The 22,504-nt window shown below is 41.1% G+C and overlaps 1 protein-coding gene across 17 annotated transcripts in view; it reads left to right on the plus strand.

Moving 5' to 3' along the window:
* LDB2 (LIM domain binding 2) overlaps positions 1 to 22,504 on the plus strand; it is a 408,642-nt gene that overhangs the window by 307,742 nt on the left and 78,396 nt on the right. For all 17 annotated transcript variants that reach the window (XM_010368573.2, XM_010368564.2, XM_010368572.2 and 14 more), the window contains 3 exons: positions 1,137 to 1,309; positions 8,449 to 8,571; positions 11,211 to 11,294. In XM_010368573.2, coding sequence (XP_010366875.1) covers positions 1,137 to 1,309; positions 8,449 to 8,571; positions 11,211 to 11,294 — 380 coding nt within the window. The remainder of the gene's footprint in view (positions 1 to 1,136; positions 1,310 to 8,448; positions 8,572 to 11,210; positions 11,295 to 22,504) is intronic.

Genomic DNA, 22,504 nt, shown 5'->3' on the forward strand with positions numbered 1-22,504 from the left:
CTTAAACATTATTTTTGTCTTTCAAAGGGTATTATATAGTGAATGTAAGAGATTTATTAAAAACCTTGGATTGCTTGAGAGTGCTTTAGAACTTTGCCTTAAAATCCGCACATAGGCAAAATTCCTGATATTATGAGTTGGGATTTCCAGTGTAAGAGGATTTCAAATCACTGCTGAAAAAAGGGCTTGTTAGAGATTTCTAAGCGTCCTATGTCAGAAAGGCCCAGCTACTTACACAATCGCTGAAACTAAAATGGGGCAGGACCAGACACATGGAATGAAAGAGACCAATTTAGACCAAGTGAAAGGGATCAACTTCTCTTAAAATGAGCCTTTTATTCTAGAGAGATATCTTATACAGCTCCAAAAGCAGATAGAATAATCAGCATTTACATAGTTATGGATCTCTTTGTATATGGAGATGGGGATTATTTTTTAAAGATTTCCATTGTTTAAAGCAGTCAGAGACACAGTTTTGGGAAGAGCAGATATTTTAGGTGTTTATAGACATGCAGTTAGAGACCCCAAATATTTACTTACAAGTCATGTGACCTTGAAACATTCAAAATAACCTCCTCAACCCCCCACCATAATAACATTTTTGGGTATCAGTCCTGCACTCTCTTGGGGTTGTTCTGAAGATCCAATGAGAGAATACCAAAATACTTTACACACTACAAAGCATTATGTTATTAAAATTTATATTATCACTACTAATAATAAAAATAAAACATGACTGGGTAACTGGCCTATACATGATGCATTAAAAAAGTCCAAGTAGATTGGAAGTGTCTTATTTTTACAAACATGTTCACTCCAAAAGTATACAAGGTCCAAAGTAGTTCATGCATTTCCCCCCTATTATTTTTAAAGTACTAACCCTTATTTTATTGACTTGCAGTGGACACAAAATCTGGAGAGATGACTGGACACATTTTTCCTGAATAGTTGGGGATTATATTTTATTAACTGCAACCCAGAAGGATCATGGCTGTTTTTAAAGAGAAATTTGCCTCTTGCTATGGTTTCTTGAAATGATCAGTATCCGGTTTTAGGAGGTTTGGCAATGGTGTTGGGTGTGTGGGGCTGGTGGGATATCTTTGTTAATGGTTTGTTTCTCTGTGTTTCTCTCCCAGCTATCGGCAGGACCCTCATCCCCCGTTACTTTAGCACTGTGTTTGAAGGAGGGGTGACCGACCTGTATTACATTCTCAAACACTCGAAAGAGTCATACCACAACTCATCCATCACGGTGGACTGCGACCAGTGTACCATGGTCACCCAGCACGGGAAGCCCATGTTTACCAAGGTACAGGACAGGCTCTGTCACATGCCCAGCTTTTCCTACTCTGAGTGCATTAAAGAATAATAATTATGGTTTTCCTATGGAACCTGGGGCTGATTGCTCATCTCCCAGACACTTTCAACACCATGAGAGAATCTTCCTTGTTTGTGACATGGCTTGACTCTTGGGGTGAACACTTTTCTAAGATGTGTGCACAAGATACTGAGCACATAAAAATCAAAGAGCAGGGAGCCAAAAACTAAGAGGAAGAGAGGTTCTAACTGCCTTGTAAATTTTAGTTGCTAGATTAGATTTGTTGTTTTATACAAAATATCTACTATAGCTGAAAGAACATATCCTGTTTTTGCGTGGTCAGCATTGTATTTGTGCTTTGTTACTGAAATAACTTTTTGGAGCTGAATTCAAATTTGAATAAGGGAAGAATCCTCTGACCATGACCCAACTGTAATCTGTAAAGGAACATAAAAACTTTAAAATGTCAATGAAATTAGGGAATTCAATAAGCAGCTGAACAAGTATACTTATAAAAGAGTGAATGAGGGGAGGTCAAGTGTCAGGATCAGATTATCACAATGTTTGAGGCTGAATTCAAAGCCCCATGGAGGCTGTGAAATGAAAAACAGAAGAGATAGATCTTTAACCTCATCTTCTATACATTTTAGATCTACGATCCTTGCCCTACATAGAAAATTGACATATGGAGTGTTCCCTCTCACCAAGGACCTTTCTGGAACACTACAGATAATCTCTTTATGTCCTTTTGCGGGTAGAAAAATTAGTAAGAACAAATATTTAATCACAGAATCTGACAAACAGAAGTTTATTTTAATGAACACTAGTTCACTGCATTTTGACTAACACTCAACATGAAACTAATTTGTGATATTAATGATAGCAGCTATCTCAGTTCAAAACACAAATGACAACCCTCTTTTTATACTTAAGAGAGGTTGAATCATCAAGGTTAACTGCAAAAGCCCAATGTATGAAACTGAAGATGTGTTTATTACTTATGCAGTTTTGCTGCAAGAATAAAAATATATTTATTCATTGATCTTGTTGGTATACTTTCATCTCTCCAGTGCCCATGCTGGTGTACAAAACCAAAGGCAAAGGAAATGGTTATAAAATGCAAAAACAAATCATCAAATACCACTGATTCTATGGCATCTTAATTTTGTCAGTAGACTTTTTAAAATGTAGGAAAGGGTAGGGTTTTTCTTTCTTCCTGTTCTAAACAGGCAGAGAGGAAAGTTGTCATTCAGAGACAAAGCAGCTTCACATGGGATGCAGAAGTCCTGGCTGGCAAGAGACTTTTGCTACATGGAAAGCAATGATCACCTGAATGATGGTTTAATCTGTCCATGTCTCACTTCATTCTGGAGATGCAGAACATTTACATAATCTTGTAGATCAGAGGGACATGCAAGCCATTCATTTCTAGTGTTACAAAGTCTTAGCACTGCAGAGAAAGCCTTTCTCTGCTGCTTCCTTGTTGTTTTGTTTTGTTTTTTTTTTTCTTTTTTCCTCTAGGCTTAGTGTTATTTTTAGGTAATTCAAGAGAAACATACCAACTCCTTATGCTGTAAGGGGAAAAAAAAAATCCATGATAATTAAATTAAAAGCTTTGCTGTAATTAAGGAGTTGCTTCCAAAGCCAGTAGCCATTGAAAATAAAAATGCATTTTGTTGCAGTCCTTTTATATATTTACTCAGTTTCTTTCTTTCTCAGGTCAAAACTGATTCATAAATGAACATAGCTGCTCTGAAGGTTTAGTGCTGAACATTTGGGACTTGTTTTAGATCGAAAAGAATCCCATTCTTCTGACAAATCGATAAAGTGTTATTTTCATTCAAATCCAGAAACTAGGGTTTTCCTGTATTGCATTCTTTCTTATCCTGAAATTTTCCTCTCAGATGGTTGAGTGGTTTGTTCAGGTGTCTAAGGTGGTCACCAGAAAGACCTGAGCACTTCGCTGAACACAGCTCCCTTGCCCCAAGCAGAAATTGTTTGGACCACCCATCTGACGCAACTCCAAGGAAGTATATTTGCCGACTCTTGAAATGAATATTTCCATACCATGATGAAAAATGTCACTTTCTGGGAAATGGAGCTCAGTTACGTGGACTTAGTCCAGATGCTAATTATGCACATTTATTTTTAGGAAATGAAAGGATCCTTTTTTTTTCTTTTTTTCCTTTCTCAATTTTTTGGTTTTTGTTTTTTTGCTCCTTGGTGATTATTATAATACTCAAAAACCTTTCCAATATTATTGTTCTTATATTAATTAAAAATAACTCATTTACATGTAATAAAATATTATGGCTGTTTATTACAAAACAGTGGGCTAATGACCTTTCAGACCTTTTTACAAAGAAAAAGGGTCCAGAAGCCAATGCTTATTTTTAAAGGGAAGCCTACTATTAGTACTTAGCATACTGTGTGCAGGCAGCATCGCAGTGTTCTAATTTAGGCTATCAATAAACTCTCATTCCCCAAATAGCATTTGACCCAGTGGTTCTGAGTTGCTTTTATGAAAATTTGGTCAACTCGTGAATCAAAAATCAGCTGCAATCCTAATCAACAGAAATATTAACTATTCCTCGGGAGTATCATGAGCACTTTGCAATTTCCTGATACCAGGAACATTATCGATTATGGATAAACGTGTAATTAGAATTTTAAAACACACATTATAAAGCCTTTCTTTTGTGTTTTCAGTTTTTTAATCAAACAGGAAACAAGGTTTAATAATCAGAAGAGCAGACACCAAGGTTTTCAGAATTTAAGCCTCCGAGTAATATTTATATTTGAGGATGTGAACATTGGTGGATTCTGGGGAGGAACACTTTCTAGGGTACATTCTTGGGGTTAATTTTAGGTTTTACAAACCACAACAAAGTTATGGCCATTATTGGACACTCTTATCATCTCTATAAAGATTGGTTTATGTTTTCTGTGTTCTCAGTTTGTGATTATGAAATTATTTACTATTACAGAGAAGTGCCATGGAAGTGTACCCACCAGTTTTCCTGTATGAACACTTACTTACGTCTTTGACAGTTCATCCTCCTTTTTTTTTTTTTTTTTTTTTTTTTTTGAGACGGAGTCTTGCTCTGTCGCCCAGGCTGGAGTGCAGTGGCCGGATCTCAGCTCACTGCAAGCTCCGCCTCCCGGGTTCACGCCATTCTCCTGCCTCAGCCTCCCAAGTAGCTGGGACTACAAGCACCCGCCACCTCGTCCGGCTAGTTTTTTGTATTTTTTAGTAGAGATGGGGTTTCACCGTGTTAGCCAGGATGGTCTCGATCTCCTGACCTCGTGATCCGCCCGTCTCGGCCTCCCAAAGTGCTGGGATTACAGGCTTGAGCCACCGCGCCTGGCCGACAGTTCATCCTTCTTACCTTAGCCTGTATACCACATTATATTTCAGAATTTCTACTCTTCTCCTGACTCTAACCAAATTATAATATCAATGATCAGATCATGTGTATGTTTGTGTATGTGTGTATATATATATGTATAATGCATATGTATGCATTTACATATGAAGTGCCACTAAGGAAAATACAATGAGCTTTGCACAACTGTTAATCTAAAAGCACTACTCTATGCGTGCTGTTCCAAGCATACAAACTAAGAAAATTATATAAACACTCCCACTTAACAAGCACACTTGATTTCATCAAAGCTATATGAGAATCATTGTATTATACAGCTAAATATACAGTCAATATTGCGTTACAATTAGCCAAAGAAAGAAAAGGGTTAAAAAGCTACTGGTTAGTTTGAGAAATGTTCTTTTTTAGTTCTCTTGTTCCTGGCCTAGTCTCAAGCTAGCACGTGATCGGCTGAATGCCTGCCAGCCTCTTTCTTGTTGATCCTCCGGAGACCATCTGTACTGGGGGCATTGATTAGAGTGTGTCTGCTGGGATTACATCTTTTCTGTTGCCATGCCAACTAATCAGCTGATTTTGGTTACCACAGAAACAAAATGTCAGAGCTCACAGTACGGTAACATGAATTCAGCACAACAGAAAATGTTTTCTTAATTGGGGACCCTTTTGATTTTGGATTCCAAGTGAAAGGCATCTTTTTTTTTTAAAAAAAAAGGCCGACTTCAGATAAAAGCTACATTAATTGTATTGATTAAGAGGAATGCACAGAATTTTTCTGAAGAGAGAATATGTTAATTCCCTTTTATAGGCTATGCCTGTTTTTTATAATTTCTAAATAGGAAATACATATATATTTTCTCTTATTTGCCTCCATTCCATTTGCTGGCTGTTGCGTGTAAAGCAAATCACAAAGCCTTTGGTTTCCTTTAATTTCTATGATGGGTACAGGGTGTGGAGTGGCTGTCTAGGCCCTGGAAGGTGTGGGTGTAATTACTTGGGGAAGACCAGCCGTGACCAAAATGCTCCTCTGTCCTTTCATTCAAGGAAGTCATTTATTTTTCCTTAAAGAAAACGTAGTCAACTCAGATTTGATTCTAAGGATTCCTGCCTTGCACCAAGTTAAACCCTTGGTTTTGACTGAAAATTGGAGGAGCCCAAGGCTTGCTGCAATTTTCCATTTGTAGGCCCATGACAGTTTGACTGCAAGAAAGGTCCCCAGCTAGCTCATTCTGTTACCGTGAACAAAGGACACAATTTAACTTGACCTTACAGATGCTCCAATTGAGTCATCTGTCAGTAGGACTACACACATGCCTTCTCATTATGAAATTCTCTCCCAATAGAAGTAAACCAGACCCTTCACCTGCCCTGTGTTTGTGGTTCACAAATGCAAAACAAATATACTAGATAATTTTTTAAACGCTGACATTTAACTAAGCTAATATTTGTTTAAATATCCAATAATCTCCCCCTTTAAAAAGAGGATTATAGCATCCAAATATGCCTGTCCTGTTTTTGTCAAGACATTTCACTGTTGATGGCTCCCCATAGCTACCTCCCTTTCGTGAAAGCTGTCACCACAGGTGGCTTCTGTCATGCCGACACCCCAGAGGGAATTGTGTGGCTTTATCTCCATGCAACTCTTTTTAATGTCTTGGTAAATTAATTCCAAAGTTGATGATGCTCAAGGGGAGAGGTCTGGGGACACTGAAGTCTTCTCCCATTTCTATGCACTCAACTCTCATGGCTGAGACACCAGAAACAAGACTCTGAAGACTACACAGTCAAGGGGTTTTGAGGCAAGGTGCCCACATGCCTGAGTTTACCCACAGATCCTGCTAATTGGATCTGAAGCAAAGGTCTTCACCCAGATTATCAATAATTATCCCACAGTATCTCTGAAATCTTTGATAAGACAAAGATGACACACATTAACAGCATCTTTCTCGAGTAGTGTCCCATCAACACTTGTTAGTAATTCTCCTGTACTGGCATTTGATTTGTTGAAAGAACATGTTACCTTCAATTCGAGCGCATGGAATGCACCCAACCCAGTGCTGTGGACCAAGTTGCATCTCAATTAGTGATGGTGTTTTGTATTAAATTTCCAAAGAAGAAAATAATTATTAATATTTCATAAAAGGCTGATATAAATTGTTCACTATCTTCATGGACTGTAGTTTTACAAATACTTACATTCTCTCTTCAGTTAATTAATTTTTACTTATTCATTTATTTGTTTTTGAGTGTGTTTTTTCAAGTGTCTGGAGTGTTGTATGTTTGTTTTTAGCCTAGGAAATCTTTCTCCAAGAAGCTTGATCAGAAACCCAATGCAGTAAAAAACTGAAAAATCAAAGCTGCTCAGTGAAATCCAGAAAGTCAATGAGGATCTCAAAGCCGAGATGGAGGCCCAGTTCCTCCCAGCAGGGCCCCTGAGATGCCACCACTAGTGAAGCCCTAGGTCTCAAGTGGCACACGATGACCATTACTGGTCTAGGACTTTGTGTTTTCTTGGGTAGCATTCTTTTTATCTGCAGTGCTATCATTTACTGCTAGCCTACTACATGCCAGGCAAAATTCCAGGTAGCCTACGTACATAACTTTATTTAATGTATTTTCCTAACATCCTTACCCAAGGGTATTTCTATTTCCATTTTACAGATGAGAAAAACTGGAATTTGGGGGAATTTATTAGATTTTCCCCAAATTTCCAGAATGAGTAAAAAGTAGAATTGGGATTCAAAACCAGTACCCTCTGATGCCAAAGTATGCACCCACTATTTTGTACTGCTTTCCTAAGGCAGAAATGGTCCGATTAATGAGTTGTAACTATTTAAACTGAACCAATACACTACCGCCACTTCCTAGCTCAGAGTTGACATAGGCTCAGTGGTTTGTGAATGTCTAGCACTTTCTTTGATTTCAAAGTTGTTAATAGTGAAAGAAATGGTAAATAAAATAGGAACTACATGCTAAAAATGCTATGAATATAAAAAAAAAGATTAAAATGCTACTCTGTCACTGATTACTCTATCAAGGAAGAGACCCTTCAAAATTCTATTATGTTTCATTAATAATATATATTTTTCTTAGAAAGATAAAGTGTCCCATCCCCCTAAGACTGGCCTTTTGTGCGAGCAGAATTTATCATTGCTGATGTGCTGAGATTCAAGGAATATACTCTTGACACATGTCTCTATTTTCCACATGTCAGTAACTGATACTAACTGCCTTGGGTTAAGCATTGTCCTCTGGAATTTCATTTTCGAAATAAAAACTTCCTCCAGTTGGATCAAGTTGTAGTAACTCACACTTAACCATGAATGAGTTTATTGGGTACTTTGTCCCAGAGTAGGATAACCAAGATTAGAATAAGATCTCAAGCCTCTGTGGTTGAAGGATGATGAAAGTGGAGGAAAACTTTTTGACCCAATGTCACTATAAGATGGGTTTTATCTCCATATTTACAAATGAAGAAACTGAGGGTCATAGAGTTTCAGCAGTAACTAGTAGAATTACTAGCACATCACGGCCAATAAGCAGCTGTACAGTCTCTTGAACCCACTGATTTTAGAGCTGACATTTGTACCATGTGCAGTGGACACATCACTTGTGTCACATCTTTACCAAGAGCTAGCACTGCCCAAGGACAGAAAGGGAGACCACGCTGAGTAGCTGATATGTGAGTTACAATAAGTGGCTTTCACAAAGTGCATAATGAATGACTGTGTTGTTTGTCACTTCTAGGTGTGTACAGAAGGCAGACTGATCTTGGAGTTCACCTTTGATGATCTCATGAGAATAAAAACATGGCACTTTACCATTAGACAATACCGAGAGTTAGTCCCAAGAAGCATCCTAGCCATGCATGTAAGTAATTTAATTCCTGTTTTGCTTTCTTTTCTTTCTTTTTTTTTTTTTTTCTCCTTCATTTCACTCAAGGGGAAAAACCCAGTCCTCTCTCTGTGAAAGAATTCCAGTACTTGTCACGCTTTAGGTAATTAACTCTAAATATTGAGTTTTGTTCTCAACCATTTTAATCCACAGGCCCTTTGCTCCCCTTTTGGTTTCCAAGATTGGTACATTGTGTGACTGTTTTTTATATTTTATTATTTTGAACTCCAAATTGAGGTTACTTCAATAAACAGTTTGTACTTTTCTTAAATTCCATTCAGTCATTGTCAATTACTGCTCTGCTTGGGCTAATAAACCTGTTATGTATAACTGGGGAATGAAATAAAACAAGAAGTTAGAAAAGCAGTTTCCAGTTTTGATTAGAACCATCTGATGGGACATGGGACTCAGATCTTCAGATTCGTGTCAGAAGTTTGTCCTCCCTGATCGTGGTGCTAAATTTGAAGTGGAATATTTTGGCTTCTGTTGGTTTTGTTTGACTATAAATCACATCAAATTTACTGAGCACAAATTAGATGCAAGGGTGGGTTCTATGCTGATCTAGAGACGTATTTTAAATGTAAGTAGGAACTAGTCAGGTGCAATCTCTTAATAAGTCGTCAAAGGCATCAACTTAAATTTAAGTCTCTCCTCTATAATACATGATGCTTCCATGAAAATCTTTGGAGCAAAATCAGACTTCATAAGCCTAATTTTAAAGACCCTGAACAATCAAAAGAAAATAACGTAACAGTAACTACCATTTACTGATTTTTTACTCTGCCAGGCCTTTAGCTAAACATTTTGTATATCTCATGCTATTGAATTCTCACAGTCAGGCAGAGAGTTGAGCTAGTATTATTCCTATTTTAAAAGTGAGGAAACTGAGGTTCAGAGAATCAATAAGTTGCCCCATGTTTTTTAGCCCAGAAGTAGCAAAATCAAGATTTTGCCCGCGGTGGTTCTAACTTTGTCTCCCAGCTGTCCCATTCCCGGCTATTTCTCCACACATTAGTTGTCAGCCACCTCTTTCTGGCTAGTTAATGCAAGCTCTGCCCTTCCCATTAGCCTTATCCTTTTTGTTGTGGCACCCCACTTTCCTGCTCCATGATTTCTGGCTTGGTTTTTAAAGCTTAGTTAACATCCTCCACTCTCTTTGAGGAAGTCTGGAATATTCACTTCTATTATTCTCAAAATAGACTAAAAGGCAGCAAAGGATAATAGTTGGGAACCCAGGCCCTGGATTGAGACCACATAGGGTTGGACCCTTGCTCTTGGGTGAATTTGGGCAAATGATGTGACATCTCTGTGCTTCTAGTCCCTCATCTATAAGATGGGTACAGTAATAAAGCATGTTTCAGATCATCAAATTAAGAGTTAATGACTGTAAAGCACTTAGAACAATGCCTGGCATATAGTGTGTCCTCTACGGGTTTCGGTGATTGGCTCTCATCATCGTCATCGGTAGCCACAGCAGCAGGAACAAGATTTTTGCATTCCTTTATTATTAGCTTTCCTCTCTTCTGACTGAAATGTAAGTTCCTTGAGGTTGACCCTGACTACTTGATAGAACAAACTCTTCCAGCACATCAGAGTGGTTTAAGAATATAGGCTCAATGTCAGGGAAGACCTCTTTTAGGAAATTGACATGAAACTGACATGCTTTGTTTTCTCCAGCATTTTTTATTTATATACACAAATCCAATTGGTAGTATCACTATGAGAAAAGGTATGTACAGAAAAGAATAAGTCACATTGGTATAACCTAGTCTCATGAAGGCAGACATGGAGACAAGGGGATGTTTACTTCCATCTCCCTCTGTTTAGTGCCAATTTGCTTATATCAATTAAGGGAGAAGGAAAGGCAAACAGAAAGAAAGAACATCAACCAAGAGACTCATTTTAAAATGGATCCCAGAAAGAATTTTCATTTTCTTCTAGCCAAACAGAACATTTGGTGTGGCCCATGGTACTTTATATCCCTTCTTAAAATGTGGCTGACATTTTGGAAAATATGATACTTCCTCTTACAGTCCTGCAGGATAAAAATTGTTGGGGATATCTATTTCCAGACTCAGCTTAATGGGGAGGAGAGTTAGAATTCTCTGTCTCTCCATATATATGTGTGTGTGTGTGTGTATTTCGAGTCAGTGGCAAAGTTTTCCAATACAGCCCTCAACCCCAGGCTGTAAAAACACCACCACTATCACAGCAGGAAACAAAGACCAGTCGTGAAGCTGGCCAGTCCAGGGGGACTGGCTTCTCTAAAGAGGGCGTTAGACCTGGAGCTCTCCTGGCAGAGTTCTGTGACTCAGGCTGGAGACCTGAGTGCCAAGGCCTCTCCAAGAGGAAGTAATATCATTTATCCCAAGGAATGAAAGCACATCTGAGCAGTTTGGTTTTTCCCCAGTCTTGCACAATTGATCTGAAAATGTCCTTGAGTGTTATATGCAAGTGTCTTCGAAATGTAAATTAAATTACCTCCAGCAGCCTGCCCTCCAAATAAAATCGACAATGTCGAGATTACATTTCCTTAGCAGCTGTAGCACAGTCTGAGATTTTCTCAGGACCATCCTGTAGTGATAAAATACATGTGGGGTTTTTTCTCCATTTAGGCACAAGATCCTCAGGTCCTGGATCAGCTGTCCAAAAACATCACCAGGATGGGGCTAACAAACTTCACCCTCAACTACCTCAGGGTAAGATCAATAGAATGATTTTATGTTTTGGTGAGTTTGAAAAGTACTCCAGAGGTTTATATGCATCCTGACCCAAGAAGTTAAAATGAGGTACTGGTGATATAGCACAGTGTCTATGTTCTGTACCAGATGTATGTGTGTGTGTGTGTTTTCAATGGAGGACGGGGTTTAATTAACAAAACATCAAACCTGGAATTTGTCAGGGTTCAGTCCTATATCTATATGTCTCTTGGAATTAATTATTCAAAGGCTAGCAATGTCCCATTGTCGCAAAATGCTGTGTTGCTGCTTCCCTTGTTGTTGTCTCAAGTTCAAATGAGTTATTGGTGAGTTCACTGCCCCTATGCCTCCATCCAGGCACTGGTCATCCCTTAGGAGAATCAACATACTGCCCTAAAGAGTCTCCTGAAGAAATCCAATCCCATGCTGAAACACAGATATTTCTAAGGCTTCATAAGGACTCTCTGCACAACATGTAACAGATTTGGTGGTGGGTAAAAGAAGGAGATTCTTTCTCTCTACAGCCTAGATGCCCCAGAGCCAAATCCAGGCCTGACAAGAGCCAGAATCAGCTGTGCTCCCCACCTGCCCATCCTCATGCCCATGCCATTGCGGTGGCCCTGAACCACTAAAGAGCCCACTGGTCTCTGCTCAGAGGGAAACCAAAGTCAGCCCAGGAGTATGGGTGGACGGCGGGTGCTCCCAGCCAGGGTAGCTGGGGCTGTGTCCTCCCAAACCTCCGGTCTCCGCAGTCAGAATGGCTCTCTTGCGGGACAACTGACATAATGCGGATGGGTGGCGAGGCCTGGGGCGTGATGGTCTATGAAGTTGTTCTCTCCACAATTCAGAAGGCTGCTCTGTACTGCTGGGCATATCATCTTGTCAGGGACCAGGAGAGTTTTAGTTTAAAACAGGGAAGATGCTCTTCCTCCTGCAGATAAAGAAGTTCCACACTATGTGTCCTCAGCTGACCCCACACAGGAAGCTGAGACTTTGAACACTATCCTAGACTTGGTCACTCATCCTATAGCAAGATCTTGGACAGATTTTTAGTTACATCTTTTAGCTGCATTTAACACAGATTAATAAACACCAAATTTCCTTTCTTCTCCTCCCCACTCGTCTTATTGTCATCTGTAAATGGTTGACTTTCACCCTGTGGTCAAGGCCCACCAGGTCCCCACATCCTGTGGCCCACAAAGACTGAGGTCAGACCTGTGAAAGGGAAAGAAGGCACTACCCCTCTCCTGACAATGATAGCAAGGAAATCATGTATGGCTTTTGGCAATAGGGAGTAGTGTTTTGAGGCTACCACATGAACACAGTGCTTGCTGCCTGTCAGGTTCTTTGCTGTGTTTCTTGTGACTGAGTTAGTCTCATAACGGACCCTGCACCCCATTACCATCCCTGTGGCAAAGTGAGGCACCGAAGGTTTCAGTAAGTGAAGTAAGTCTCCCAGCTTTACACACAAGTGGCAGAACTGGGACTTGAACTCAGGCAGCCTGACCCTAGAATCCATGAGCTTCACTGCAGAATGCTGCTCCTTGCTAGTGAGCATGGGAGACTGATGATCTTGATAGGAATTGGGTCATGTCTTTCCTGCTTTTGCTAGAGAGTCAGCATCTATCAGTGAGCCTTCGTTCACTTTGCCAAAAATAACATCAGCTCCTTGTAGGGTTTAGTTCCAGGATTGGGTCAGACAGTCCATGTAAAGGGCTTAGCACAGGGCCTGGGGACAGAAAGTGCCCCATTTGTGTTCATTCTCATCATGTATTGAGCACCTTCCGTGTACCCATCATTGTTTGTTGTGCTGGAGCCACGCAGAGAAACACAGCACCCACTCTCTACTCTCACTCTGGGAGAGTCTAATGCTACTTTGTTTCCTGACTTGTGCATCGTGGCTCAGTAGCTATTTACCTTCCCTGCCTTCATTCCATTCCTTTTCACTCACTCGTTATTCCTGGCAGTTTTCCAGTTGCTGGGTTTCATGGTGGAGCTATGGCCTCTGTCCTCAGTTGGTAGTCACAGGCTGGTGGGATGTGGTCAGCTGTGGTTCCAGTGAAGCGTTCTGAAATAGAGGGAGATGCAAAGCCAGAAATAGCCCAAGGAATGATCCTCAGGTCTTAAGGAGCAGCTCAGGATAGAAGTCATGCTTCCTAGTCACAATCCTTCGGGCTGACGTGGGCCACTTGACAGGTCATGGCTGAGCAGAATCTCAAACTCATTGCCCAAAAGCAGTGGACATGGGCTTCTGTGGTGGTTATCCATATGGGGTAGGTCACTGAGAATGACAGACAAAGGTCATTTCTTCCATTTAGAACTGGGATTTAAGATTCTTCTAGTAGCCTTATCATCTAAGTTTTTTAAGACAGCAGAGCAGTCACAACATACATTCATTTATAAAGTTGCCTTAAGATCCGAAGCCTCCACATCCATCTGAGGAGCCTGGCTTTTGCCTCAAGCCCCAGAAGGTCATCTGAAGTATTGTGCAAATAAGGTAACAAGAAGCTTCAATGCCACTCCCAGTATCAGAAAAAGAGGTCAAATGGATACGTTGGTAAATATGAATCCGAAACCTTCTATGCAGTTGAAGAACTTTAAAAATGGATGCATCCTGCTTTGGAAAGGATGGATAGAGATTTTAAAGGCTCCAGACACTGAAATTTCAATATGCAGTGTCTAACACAACAAAATTAAGCAGAGCAGAAAGTAGGCAATTACAGCTATCTAGCTTCGTCAAAACAAGTTCATTTATTCCAGTGAAATTCTAATCATTCTCACGGAGACCTGCAGTCAGGAAATACACAGAGCTGACCGAATGCGGCTCTCACCCTTGGAGGGAGAGCAGGTGAGACCCTGAGGATGACCAAGCTGTGGACATTGTGAATGCAGATGATGGGACTGAACACAGACACTCGCCAGCAGCACTTTGGAAGGGACACTGGTGACCTGGTACTTTTGAAGCGACAACAAGAACAACTGTTGCCATTTGATTTGGGTTGTCAAATCACCTGCTGTTCCCTCTTGTTGTTCCCTCCTGTTGCATCCCAGCATGACAAGGTTAGAGGTGCCCTGAGCTAAGAGGTGCAACGATAGCTGACCGAGTGGTCCCCGTGGAACTACGACTGGAAGTGGCTGAGTCTGCGGAGATGGCGCTCTGTCACAGTGCAGTCTCATTTCCTCTACAGGATGCCTCTGTGACCTCTGGAGGGGGCTGGGACTTGCTGACTGAGTGTCCCTGCAGTAGTTATCCAAGCCAGAGGTGGGAAGGGACCTGCAGGATGGGGAAGTCATTATTTTGTGGCTGTTGGGTATTCCGATACCAGGTGGTGGGTTTCATGAAGCATGTCCTCAGTGTACTGGGACATGGGGAAATGGCGCCTTTTGGTAAGCAGCACGCTCTAGTGCTAGAACTTAAGCACTAGAATGGGAGAAGCAAGCCAGGAACTCGGAAATGTGTCCTTTGCCTCATTTGCTGGGAAGCAGAAGTCCTGTTGTCCGCCTGGCATTTTACTAAGGGATCCAATTCAGCAACGATGAGAAAGCAGTGCAGTTTAGTGGTCATTGGTTCATCCAGGTCAATGAGACCTGGCTGTGGAGGCTTGTCAGCTACCACCAGATCCTGTTTGCCCATTTATTCACTGTTCATTTCACAAGCATTTCTAACACACTTTCTTTGTGCCAGGTCTCTGCCCTCAAGGAGATCACTGCCTAGAATGTAAGAAAGAAAAACAAATACACTCTTGGAGAGAAATTGTTCCCAGGTGCAGTAGAAACATAGTACTAGCTAACATTTCTGGGGCACTTACTGTGTGCCAGGCATTGCTGCTATATGCCTTGCAGGGAGTTTCTTTCTTTTTTTTTCTTTCTTTTCTTTTTCTTTTCTTTTTTTTCTTTTCTTTTCTCTTTTCTTTTCTTTCTTTCTTTCTTTCTTTTTCTTTCTTTCTTTCTTTCTTTCTTTCTTTCTCTCTCTCTCTCTCTTTCTCTCTCTTTCTTCTTTCTCCTTCCTCTCTTCCTTCCTCTCTTCCTTCCTCTCTTCCTCCCTTCCTTCCTCCCTCCCTCCCTTCCTCCCTCCCTTCCTTCCTTCCTTCCTCCCTTCCTTCCTCCCTCCCTCCCTCCCTCCCTTCCTCCCTTCCTTCCTTCCTTCCTTCCTCCCTTCCTTCCTTCCTTTTCTCTCTCTCTCTTTCTTCCTTTTCTTTCTCTCTTTCTTTGTCTTTCTTTATTTTTTCTTTAAATACTCACAGCATCCATATGGGGTAGGAGCTATTTTTAGTCCTATTTTGCAGGGGAGAAAACTGAGGCACAGAGAAGTAACTTCCCAAGGTCACAGAACTGGTAAGTGGCAGATCAGGGATCTGGACCCATGATCTGATTCCAAGCACAAAGGACAGAGAGGTTGTTAGAAGGTAGGAGAGGAAGGCTGCAAAGTCTTCATACAGCAGATGGCCCTTCGATTGATTCTAAAAGACGAGTAGGTGATCATCAGACAGACAAGGCAGAGGACAGTCCAAACAGAGGGCCCACTGTGAAAGGAGTCAGAGAAGGGTGGAGAGTGTTAGTGGCTTGGGAGCTCTAGGAAGTTTCACATAGTTAAAATATAAGTTTCAAGTTTGTTTTAGGTACCAACACAGGTAGGTGTTTTGAGCCAAAACCATATACCCTGGCTGAGTGGTGTAATTCAAGAGATTTTGTTTTTCCAGTAACAGCATGGTCAACATAAGCACCCTCTCATTGTGACATGGGCTTGGGAGTAAGTTAAACAGTATGTATCTGAGAACATCATCTTCTTACTAGCTGTGTGACCCTGGGCAAGCTGCTTGACCTCTCTGAGCCTTCATTTTTCTTTTCTTTTTTTTTTTTTTATTATACTTTAAGTTCTAGGGTACATGCGCATAACGTGCAGGTTTGTTACATATGTATATTTGTGCCATGTTGGTGTGCTGCACCCATCAACTCGTCAGCACCCATCAATTCATCATTTATATCATGTATAACTCCCAATGCAATCCCTCCCCTCTCCCCCCTCCCCATGATAGGCCCCGATGTGTGATGTTCCCCTTCCCGAGTCCAAGTGATGTCATTGATCAGTTCCCACCTAGGAGTGAGAACATGCGGTGTTTGGTTTTCTCTTCTTGTGATAGTTTGCTAAGAATGATGGTTTCCAGCTGCATCCATGTCCCTACAAAGGACGCAAACTCATCCTTTTTTATGGCTGCATAGTATTCCATGGTGTATATGTGCCACATTTTCTTAATCCAGTCTGTCACAGATGGACATTTGGGTTGATTCCAAGTCTTTGCTATTGTGAATAGTGCCGCAATAAACATACGTGTGCATGTGTCTTTGTAGTAGAATAATTTATAATCCTTTGGGTATATACCCAGTAGTGGGATGGCTGGGTCATATGGTACATCTAGTTCTAGATCCTTGAGGAATTGCCATACTGTTTTCCATAATGGTTGAACTAGTTTACAATCCCACCAACAGTGTAAAAGTGTTCCTATTTCTCCACATCCTCTCCAACAACTGTTGTTTCCTGATTTTTTAATGATTGCCATTCTAACTGGTGTGAGATGGTATCTCATTGTGGTTTTGATTTGCATTTCTCTGATGGCGAGTGATGATGAGCATTTTTTCATGTGTCTGTTGGCTGTATGAATGTCTTCTTTTGAGAAATGTCTGTTCATATCCTTTGCCCACTTTTTGATGGGGTTGTTTTTTTCTTGTATATTTGTTTGAGTTCTTTGTAGATTCTGCATAGTAGCCCTTTGTCAGATGAGTAGATTGCAAAAATTTTCTCCCATTCTGTAGGTTCCCTGTTCACTCTGATGGTAGTTTCTTTTGCTGTGCAGAAGCTCTTTACTTTAATCAGATCCCATTTGTCAATTTTGGCTTTTGCTGCCGTTGCTTTTGGTGTTTTAGACATGAAGTCCTTGCCCATGCCTATGTCCTGAATGGTACTACCTAGATTTTCTTCTAGGGTTTTTATGGTATTAGGTCTAACATTTAAGTCTCTAATCCACCTTGAATTAATCTTCGTATAAGGAGTAAGGAAAGGATCCAGTTTCAGCTTTCTACTTATGGCTAGCCAATTTTCCCAGCACCATTTATTAAATAGGGAATCCTTTCCCCATTTCTTGTTTCTCTCAGGTTTGTCAAAGATCAGATGGCTGTAGATGTGTGGTATTATTTCTGAGGACTCTGTTCTGTTCCATTGCTCTATATCTCTGTTTTGGTACCAGTAACATGCTGTTTTGGTTACTGTAGCCTTGTAGTATAGTTTGAAGTCAGGTAGCGTGACGCCTCCAGCTTTGTCCTTTTGACTTAGGATTGTCTTGGCAATGCGGGCTCTTTTGTTGTTCCATATGAACTTTAAAGCAGTTTTTTCCAATTCTGTGAAGAAACTCATTGGTCGCTTGATGGGGATGGCATTGAATCTATAAATAACTATAAATAACCTTGGGCAGTATGGCCATTTTCACGATATTGATTCTTCCTATCCATGAGCATGGTATGTTCTTCCATTTGTTTGTGTCCTCTTTGATTTCACTGAGCAGTGGTTTGTAGTTCTCCTTGAAGAGGTCCTTGACATCCCTTGTAAGTTGGATTCCTAGGTATTTTATTCTCTTTGAAGCAATTGTGAATGGAAGTTCATTCCTGATTTGGCTCTCTGCTTGTCTGTTACTGGTGTATAAGAATGCTTGTGTTTTTTGCACATTAATTTTGTATCCTGAGACTTTGCTGAAGTTGCTTATCAGCTTAAGGAGATTTTGGGCTGAGACGATGGGGTTTTCTAAATATACAATCATGTCATCTGCAAACAGGGACAATTTGACTTCTTCTTTTCCTAACTGAATACCCTTGATTTCTTTCTCTTGCCTGATTGCCCTAGCCAGAACTTCCAACACTATGTTGAATAGGAGTGGTGAGAGAGGGCATCCCTGTCTTGTCCCAGTTTTCAAAGGGAATTTTTCCAGTTTTTGCCCATTCAGTATGATATTAGCTGTGGGTTTGTCATAAATAGCTCTTATTATTTTGAGGTACATTCCACCAATACCAAATTTATTGAGAGTTTTTAGCATGAAGGGCTGTTGAATTTTGTCAAAAGCCTTTTCTGCATCTATTGAGATAATCATGTGGTTCTTGACTTTGGTTCTGTTTATATGCTGGATTATGTTTATTGATTTGCGAATGTTGAACCAGCCTTGCATCCCAGGGATGAAGCCCACTTGATCATGGTGGACAAGCTTTTTGATGTGCTGCTGAATCCAGGTTGCCAGTATTTTATTGAGGATTTTTGCATCGATGTTCATCAGGGATATTGGTCTAAAATTCTCTTTTTTTGTTGTGTCTCTGCAAGGCTTTGGTATGAGGATGATGTTGGCCTCATAAAATGAGTTAGGGAGGATTCCCTCTTTTTCAATTGATTGGAATAGTTTCAGAAGGAATGGTACCAGCTCCTCCTTGTACCTCTGGTAGAATGCAGCTGTGAATCCATCTGGTCCTGGACTTTTTTTTGGTGGGTAGGCTATTAATTGTTGCCTCAATTTCAGAGCCTGCTATTGGTCTATTCAGGGATTCAACTTCTTCCTGGTTTAGTCTTGGAAGAGTGTAAGTGTCCAGGAAATTATCCATTTCTTCTAGATTTTCTAGTTGATTTGCGTAGAGGTGTTTATAGTATTCTCTGATGGTAGTTTGTATTTCTGTGGGGTCGGTGGTGATATCCCCTTTATCATTTTTTATTGCTTCTATTTGATTCCTCTCTCTTTTCTTCTTTATTAGTCTTGCTAGCGGTCTGACAATTTTGTTGATCTTTTCAGAAAACCAACTCCTGTATTCATTGATTTTTTGGAGGGTTTTTTGTGTCTCTATCTCCTTCAGTTCTGCTCTGATCTTAGTTATTTCTTGCCTTCTGCTAGCTTTTGAATGTGTTTGCTCTTGCCTCTCTAGTTTTTTTAATTGTGATGTTAGAGTGTCAATTTTAGATCTTTCCTGCTTTCTCTTGTAGGCATTTAGTGCTATAAATTTCCCTCTACACACTGCTTTAAATGTGTCCCAGAGATTCTGGTATGTTGTATCTTTGTTCTCATTGGTTTCAAAGAAAATCTTTATTCCTGCCTTGATTTCGTTCTGTACCCAGTAGTCATTCGGGAGCAAGTTGTTCAGTTTCCATGTAGTTGAGTGGTTTTGATTGAGTTTCTTAGTCCTGAATTCTAGTTTGATTGCACTGTGGTCTGAGAGACAGTTTATTATAATTTCTGTTCTTGTACATTTGCTGAGGAGTGCTTTACTTCCAAATATGTGGTCAGTTTTCAAATAAGTGCGATGTGGTGCTGAGAAGAATGTATATTCTGTTGATTTGGGGTGGAGAGTTCTATAGATGTCTATTAGGTCCGCTTGGTGCAGAGATGAGTTCAATTCCTGGATATCCTTGTTAACTTTCTGTCTCATTGATCTGTCTAATGTTGACAGTGGAGTGTTGAAGTCTCCCATTATTATTGTATGGGAGTCGAAGTCTCTTTGTAAGTCTCTAAGGACTTGCTTTATGAATCTGGGTGCTCCTGTATTGGGTGCATACATATTTAGGATAGTTAGCTCTTCCTGTTGAATTGATCCCTTTACCATTATGTAATGGCCTTCTTTGTCTCTTTTGATCTTTGATGGTTTAAAGTCTGTTTTATCAGAGACTAGGATTGCAACCCCTGCTTTTTTTTTGTTCTCCATTTGCTTGGTAGATCTTCCTCCATCCCTTTATTTTGAGCCTATGTATGTCTCTGCATGTGAGATGGGTCTCCTGAATACAGCAGACTGATGGGTCTTGACTCTTTATCCAGTTTGCCAGTCTGTGTCTTTTAATTGGAGCATTTAGTCCATTTACATTTAAGGTTAATATTGTTATGTGTGAACTTGATCCTGCCATTATGATATTAACTGGTTATTTTGCTCGTTAGTTGATGCAGTTACTTCCTAGCCTCGACGATCTTTACATTTTGGCATGTTTTTGCAGTGGCTGGTACTGGTTGTTCCTTTCCACGTTTAGGGCTTCCTTCAGGGTCTCTTGTAAGGCAGGCCTGGTGGTGACAAAATCTCTAAGCATTTGCTTATTTGTAAAGGATTTTATTTCTCTTTCACTTATGAAACTTAGTTTGGCCGGATATGAAATTCTGGGTTGAAAATTCTTTTCTTTAAGAACGTTGAATATTGGCCCCCACTCTCTTCTGGCTTGTAGAGTTTCTGCAGAGAGATCTGCTGTTAGTCTGATGGGCTTCCCTTTGTGGGTAACCCGACCTTTCTCTCTGGCTGCCCTGAAGATTTTTTTCTTCATTTCAACTTTGGTGAATCTGGCAATTATGTGTCTTGGAGTTGCTCTTCTGGAGGAGTATCTTTGTGGCGTTCTCTGTATTTCCTGAATTCGAATGTTGTACTAGGTTGGGGAAGTTCTCCTGGATGATATCCTGAAGAGTGTTTTCCAACTTGGATCCATTTTCCCCCTCACTTTCAGGCACCCCAATCAGACGTAGATTTGGTCTTTTTACATAATCCCATACTTCTTGCAGGCTTTGTTCATTTCTTTTTCTTCTTTTTTCTTTTGGTTTCTCTTCTCGCTTCATTTCATTCATTTGATCCTCAATCGCTGATACTCTTTCTTCCAGTTGATCGAGTCGGTTACTGAAGCTTGTGCATTTGTCACGTATTTCTCGTGTCATGGTTTTCATCTCTGTCATTTCGTTTATGACCTTCTCTGCATTAATTAGTCTAGCTGTCAATTCTTCCACTCTTTTCAAGATTTTTAGTTTCTTTGCACTGGGTATGTAATTCCTCCTTTAGCGCTGAGAAGTTTGATGGACTGAAGTCTTCTTCTCTCATCTCGTCAAAGTCATTCTCTGACCAGCTTTGATCCGTTGCTGGCGATGGGCTGTGCTCCTTTGCAGGGGGAGATGCGCTCTTATTTTTTGAATTTCCAGCTTTTCTGCCCTGCTTTTTCCCCATCTTTGTGGTTTTATCTGCCTCTGGTCTTTGATGATGGTGACGTACTGATGGGGTTTTGGTATAGTTGTCCTTCCTGTTTGATAGTTTTCCTTCTGACAGTCAGGACCCTCAGCTATAGGTCTGTTGGAGATTGCTTGAGGTCCACTCGAGACCCTGTTTGCCTGGGTATCAGCAGCAGAGGTTGCAGAAGATAGAATATTGCTGAACAGTGAGTGTACCTGTCTGATTCTTACTTTGGAAGCTTCCTCTCAGGGGTGTACTCCACTGTGTGAGGTGTGGGGTGTCAGACTGCCCCTAGTGGGGGATGTCTCCCAGTTAGGCTATTCAGGGGTCAGGGACCCACTTGAGCAGGCAGTCTGTCCGTTCTCAGATCTCAACCTCCATGTTGGGAGATCCACTGCTCTCTTCAAAGCTGTCAGAGTCGTTCGCGTCTGCTCAGGCCTTTGCTGCTTCCCCTGTTGTTTTTTTAGCTGAGCCCTGCCCCCAGAGGTGGAGTCTATCAAGACAGGCAGGTTTCCTTGAGCTGCTGTGAGCTCCACCCAGTTCGAGCTTCCCAGTGGCTTTGTTTACCTACTTAAGCCTCAGCCATGGCGGGCGCCCCTCCCCCAGCCTCGCTGCTGCCTTGCGGTTAGATCGCCGCAGACTGCTGTGTTAACAATGAGGGAGGCTCCGTGGGTGTGGGACCCTCCTGGCCAGGTGAGGGATATATTCTTCTGGTGTGCCCGTTTGCTTAAAGCGCGGTATTGGGGTGGGAGTTACCCGATTTTCCAGGTGTTGTGTGTCTCAGTTCCCCTGGCTAGGAAAAGGGATTCCCTTCCCCCTTGCACTTCCCAGGTGAGGCGATGCCTCGCCCTGCTTCAGCTCTCGCTGGTCAGGCTGCAGCAGCTGACCAGCACCGATTGTCCGGCACTCCCTAGTGAGATGACCCCAGTACCTCAGTTGAAAATGCAGAAATCACCGGTCTTCTGTGTCGCTCGTGCTGGGAGTTGGAGACTGGAGCTGTTCCTATTCGGCCATCTTGCTCCACCCTCATTTTTTCATCTGTGAAAAGAGCTACAGCATCTCTCTCGCTAGGTTCTAGTAGGATAAATGCACACAGAGCTTTCATTACTCATTCACCAAAGTACCTTTGTAAATGCTTCTGGTCCTCTTTTCTGGGTAGAGCACATCAGAATCTTTTATTGAATTCCCCTGTATGCAGAGCTCATCAGAAGGACTCT

Source organism: Rhinopithecus roxellana, chromosome 2 (genome assembly GCF_007565055.1).
Source record: "Rhinopithecus roxellana isolate Shanxi Qingling chromosome 2, ASM756505v1, whole genome shotgun sequence".
NCBI classification, from domain to species: domain Eukaryota; kingdom Metazoa; phylum Chordata; class Mammalia; order Primates; family Cercopithecidae; genus Rhinopithecus; species Rhinopithecus roxellana.